The sequence below is a fragment of the Hypanus sabinus genome, chromosome 1 (assembly GCF_030144855.1).
Source record: "Hypanus sabinus isolate sHypSab1 chromosome 1, sHypSab1.hap1, whole genome shotgun sequence".
Taxonomy (NCBI): Eukaryota; Metazoa; Chordata; class Chondrichthyes; order Myliobatiformes; family Dasyatidae; genus Hypanus; species Hypanus sabinus.
The window spans coordinates 105,236,586-105,242,585 of NC_082706.1; the positions used below are offsets into that span (position 1 = coordinate 105,236,586).

The 6,000-nt window shown below is 37.4% G+C and overlaps 1 protein-coding gene across 1 annotated transcript in view; it reads right to left on the reverse strand.

Moving 5' to 3' along the window:
* The window catches only part of LOC132396067 (septin-7), a 122,439-nt gene extending 116,654 nt beyond the window's left edge, over positions 1-5,785 (reverse strand). The window contains exon 1 of the mRNA XM_059973433.1: positions 5,674-5,785. Within this exon, the coding sequence (XP_059829416.1) occupies positions 5,674-5,683 (10 nt within the window). The 5' untranslated portion in view covers positions 5,684-5,785. The remainder of the gene's footprint in view (positions 1-5,673) is intronic.
* Between the last annotated feature and the right edge of the window lie 215 nt (positions 5,786-6,000).

A 6,000-nucleotide genomic window follows, 5' to 3' on the forward strand; every position in this document is an offset into this window, starting at 1 on the left:
TCCCCCTGCCTCTTCCTACAGGCCATCTTTCCTCTAATCTTTCAGGGCAGATGAAAGGACATGTTCCAAAATGTAAATTGTCTGTTTCTCTGCACAGGTGCTACCTGTCCTCCTGAGTTTCTCCAGCAGCTTGTTTCTTATTCTAGTCTATAGTGCAATATTCATGTGGGTAGTCCATTTAAGCTTCTATTAAACGGGTTTATTTTCAGCAGAATTACAAATGAAATTAAACATTGTGCCATCATAGATCTTCCCACTGCCATTCAGTATTTATTGGATAGTTCCCCCTAGTTCACTCTTCTGTTCTACCAAAGTTTACAATCCTTTTCGCCGATCTAACACATGCAATTCTACTTCCCATGCAATTCTACTTCCCATGCCACTTTTCAGACACTAACACAACTTCTAGTCAACACAGTAACTTTGTTTCATTACGTGGTATTCAGTCCTCATACTGTGAAATCTAATTCCAGGTTCTAATTGCTTATCTCTATTCCCAGCCTCCTGCACTGTTCCAACAGTATAACAGCACAAGTGAACCTGAACAACAAATTTACCAATTCAGTATGACAGACTTAATATTAAGTGCACCAATTACAGATATCAGCCATTCATCTTACATTTAACATTCCAAGCATCTAGCTTTCTCCCCTCACCCACACCCCCCAACCTCAGATTTTATTTGTCTTCCTCAAACATAGCTTTTACCCTTCAAAAGCCTTTAACTGTCCATCATCACTCACCTCACCAAGTTGCTCTCTCTTCCTAGTTTCACTCCACTGTTTGCCAGTTTTGAATTAAATTTTAACTTTACCCAGATCTAATAAAAAGATAACTGCTTGAAAAATAAATAATTTCTCACTCCATAGATACTACCTGAGCAGTCTCTGCATTTGCAGTGCTTTGTTTCTGCTTTACTGGCAAATGTTTTTATTGTAGTGTCAAAAGACACCTTCTATGTTCCTCATAACTTTGAGTAGATCACTTGGATGGGAATTAACCATACTGGACCTCTCCTGCTTCTTATGTACATGATGTAAACATCATTAGCTATTATAAGTGCACAGCAATAGCTGAGCTAGAAACAGAGCTAAATCTTCAGCAAAAAATGCCAACTGGTCCCATGATCTTTTCTGTATCTTGTGCTCTGAACAACTGCTTGATATCAGATGCAGTTAGTTGATTGGATTAGACTGGCAGATGTGACAAGGTCAATGGGAGAAAAAGCAATAGATAATCCACTTGTAACTTCTAGATAAAGATGGATGAAAATGCGTTAGCCTCATCTTTGGCAGATAGGGATATCCTTGGAATTGCCAAGTTCAATTAAATGTAATGTGTCATGCGATAAATTAAATTTCAAGATGTTCAATTGAACATAATGAAGAACCGAGAACAAAGTACTTGGAAACAGTAATGATCAGGATTGGTTAAGATGATTTTGAACTAATTGTACTAATAAATTAGCACATTTGCTACCAGTAGCCCTTTCTGCAAGTGCATATAAACTCTCTTTTAAACCACAAAACAGAGGGCTAACCTACACTCTAGTCACTCTTTAATCCTACTCCGAGCTTGGCTATGCTAGTTAAGTACAAGATTAGTTTGAGGAACAGCACTCAGCTTACAAATATTCACATTCCAGACTTCCTGGGTTAATGTTGGCTTCAGAAATTTCTAGCTAATAATAATCTTAGCTTAATTCTGAGTGGCATTTTCAAAGTCCGATTTTGCTCCTAATCCCAAATTAATTTGACTTTCTTTTTTTTCTTTCTTCCCATCTGAGAGCAGGGGTGTTGTGCTGTCTCATTCTCCACCACCTCCATTTCTAGTGAATAAAAACGTAACTGTTTCTCACTGCACAGATGCTACCTGACTTGCACAGTTCAAGCACTTTTGTTCTTATAAGACCATTAAAAAAAGTAGCAGAATTAAGCCATTTGGCCAATCGAGTCTGCTGTGTTAAAAAAACAGAGCAACTCAATTATTAATGCACAACTGAAACAGAATGAGGCAAAATATAACCATCCCTCTCAAACTGAACCTGTGAATGGGTCCATAATCCACTCAAGAACCATTTAACATCTATTGTTCAGACAGGAAATATCCATGTTATTTTGTTCAGCTAAAGTTACTTAACATCTGAGATGTGACATTTGACAATCTAAAAAATGCAGGAAATTTCTCCACCCAGAATACTGAAATCAGTGCCAAAGGAAATATATCAGAACCATTGTGCATTAGGGAAAAGTTAACTTCAGATTCTTAATGAATCTGAATTTTTAAAAAATCTAAAATTACATTGCACTTTACCTAAATATTTATAAAACATGTAATTTTGATTTCAACTTTGCAAAGGAAATAAGATGCAATATTACTTTGCTTTAAAGTTTAACCTTCAAAAGTTTACATTTGGAATGTGGGTGGCTGCTTTAAAATAACATTAAGTGACCATTCTCAGATATCAGGTACCTGAGAGCATCTGAAAAATCAGATCTAATACCCACAAGATGCTGGAGGAACTCAGAAGGTTAAGCAGAATCTATGGAAGGAATGAACAGTCAATGTTTTGGACCAAAACACTTCAAGATTTCATTGGAATTTCAGGTGATAAAAGTGAATGTAGCCACAGGAACAAAAAATGATGCAGTTTCTAGTTTATTTTAGTTTTTTTTCCCCCCTTGTGACCCCAGCTACAAGTGCATCAAATATGATGCAGACACATTTATTTAGCCTGCTCTCAAATCTTCAACAACTTACTTCATTCATCAATTTAATCCAATCTCAAGTCTCTGATTTCATAATTTAACTCCAAATCAGAATCTCTTCCAGGTATCTTATACTATCCTACTCTCCCCACAATAGCTACAGACAGTCTATCTAAATAGTCTCATCCTTTCTTAAAACAATTACATTCACAGCTTTTGTAAAGTTAGATAGATAGATAGATAAGCTGGTTGAGTGGTGCCGCAACAAGTTTGCACTCAACATAAGCGAGACCACAAAATTTATTGTGGACTGCAGGAAGAGGAAGTCAGGAGAACTTACTGAAGGCTCAGCAGAGTAAAGGGTGAGGTCTTTGATTATGCTGGTTGCTTTACTGAGGCAGTGAAAAGTGTGGACAGGGTCCATGGAGGGGAGCCTGAAGCTGTCATATGCTGAGCTGTGTCGAGAACTCTGCAGTTTCTTGTAGTCATGGACAGAGCAGTCTCCTGATCAAGTACTTTCTACAGTATATTTATAAAAATTGAGAGTGCAAGGGGACATGCTAAATTTCTTTACTCTACAGAGGAAGTAGAGGTGGTAGACAGCTTTCTCGGTTGAGGCATCAGTATGACTGGAGCAGAATAGACTCTCAACCCTCAAACTCAACACCAACCCCTTCCTGAAGTTAATGATAAGCTCTTCTGTTTTGCTGACATTGACAGAAAGTATATTTTCATGACACCATATAACCAAGCTCTCCATCAACATATTAGAGATATTGTCTTCTATAATGGTAATATCAGCAAACTTGTAAATGGAATTCGAACAGAATCTGTCTACATAGTCACAACTATACAGGGAGTAAAGTTGGGCACTGAGGACACAGCTTTATTGAGGGGCAGTGTTGAGAATAATTGTGGCAGAGGCACTGCTGCCTATCTTCACTGATTACTGCCTTTCTTAGTGACTAACAATACTTTCTTGGGCATATTTAATAAATTTCATACTGGCCAAGCCTTTTGCAGCTATGAATGGTCCAGCAAATATCAGGGAAGTTAAAATTTCCCATTAATACTACCCTAACATTCTATCTGTAATCTCTCTCTATACACCTGCTCCTCTAATTCCCACTGACTATTGGGGGGGGAGGGGGAACTGTTACAATACAGTCCCATCAAGGTGAACATACCCTGGTTTCTAAGTTTAACCATATGGCCTCTCTGGGTAAGAGATTTCACAGGCATACTGTAGTATACAGACATGTTTGTAGTATCATGGTCAATCATCCCGTAAATTGGAAATCATCCAATTTCAAACTGTAAGCAGTATTATGATTTCACTCACAATGCTAGTTAGAGCCAAGCAATTATCAATAACTTAGCAACTACCATATAGATTACATTTACATGAATGTTCCACAGGGCACAGAAAACTATTCTAATGTTAAGTTCCAACGCAATAAAGTCATTGCCCCATCTCAAAGATTAAGACAAACTTGCCAAACAGAACAAATATAGTTAGACGAATGTGGCCACCCTGTCTGACCCAAACCCCTTTTCTCAGATATTACATCATTACAATTATCGGCTGCAGTTAACTTTCAAAGTCAAATCAATATCCCACAAAATTAATTTCAGCCCGAGATGTTCTGAATGTTCCAATGGTGCCCCAAGTTTGCGGTGGTGTAATACAGCTCAAAACCAGGCCTCCTTGCATCCAAATGATCTTTGCCAGTGTTTGTGCTACAGAAAAAAACTAAATGCTAGAAACTGAAAAAAAGTGCTGTAAATACTCAGCGAAGTCAGGCAGACTTTGTGTAAACAGAAATGTCTCAGGTTCAAGATCCTTTATCAGAAGAGTGCTTCTAACATCCTATTCCTTTCTCCCCTCACTTTTTAAACCCCTTAAAAAATATTGTTGTGTCCTTTCTCATGTCAACTTGAAATTAGAAACATTAGATTGATTTAAATAATGTAAAGCAAAAAAGAAAAATAAGACAAAGGCAGATTAAAAATTATTCATATGCTTTGAATTTGAGAGGCAAAATGGAAAATATATTGTAAGCTTCATCAAAATTATATGGCGTGAGAGAGTGAGGTCTATGCCCATTGGATACAGCATAGTAGTTAACTTGACACTATTACAGCTCAGGGTGTTCCAAATTTGCAGTTCCATTCCGGCACCATTCTGGATGGAGTCTCTGTATGTTCTCTCCATGGGATTTCTCCACGTCCTCTAGTTTTCTCCCAAAGGCCAAAGATGTACCAGATAGGTTAGTTGCTCACTGTAAATTGTCCCGTGATTAGGTTAGGGTTAGTTGGGCGTTGCTAGGGTAGCATGGGGCCAGAAGGGCCTACTCCTCATAAATTGCTGAATAAATAAATGAAGTTCTCTTTAATCATGTCTCTTTTCAGGATCACATTGTCCAGTTTAATAGAATTATTTCCTTTCTTTTAGCAGAGTCATCACAAATATCTAACACCATCTATCATTAGAAATGATCCAACTTCAACCGTTTATACTCCTGGAGTTCAACGATTTTGCTGATCTGAAAAGTACACTTGTTTGATTACTATCTTGCTTCAAATAGAATGGGGTTCCAATGACTCCTCCCTCAGTTGTCAATAAATTCTCACCTTTAGCCACAAGGTACATCTCTTGTAGGCACTATTCAAGTGACATGATAAATTTATTTCTTCATAGAGGTTTCAAAAAGGAATCTACCCTCAGTCAACAACAAAACATGGATAATTGACTTACTTCCTTAACTCACAGGGATGTGAACAGAACACTCCTAGCTAAAATTCATTTGTTGAGGAAATAAGTCTGAGATATTCAAGTACATGATTCAGGATTACATACTACACACACTCCTCAAACTTTCCACCAGTTTCTCTTCAACAAGATCTCTAATAACTAAATGACAATTAAATGATTTCCATTTTCAATATATTCTAAATTACTTACCCACAACCATCAATGTGAATTCAAATCCTCTCTTCACAGACTTTCTGTACACTTGATTAGGAAGGTTTGCAAACCCCACATATCCTTCAAGATTCTTTTGTTGCTATAACATAATAAAAAACAATTAGTTTCAACAGCTGAAACAATGAATACAACACTGACACCAAAACAAACTCAGCAGTAGAGAGCCAAAACTTAAAATGACAATTCATACACAACACGCTGCATCAAGAAAGCCAGACAATTCCACATCAAGTTGGAAAAAAGACAGGTCAGGTTTCAAATACTTACCGCTGTTGTAAACCCATAGGTCCAGAGTCCAGAGAT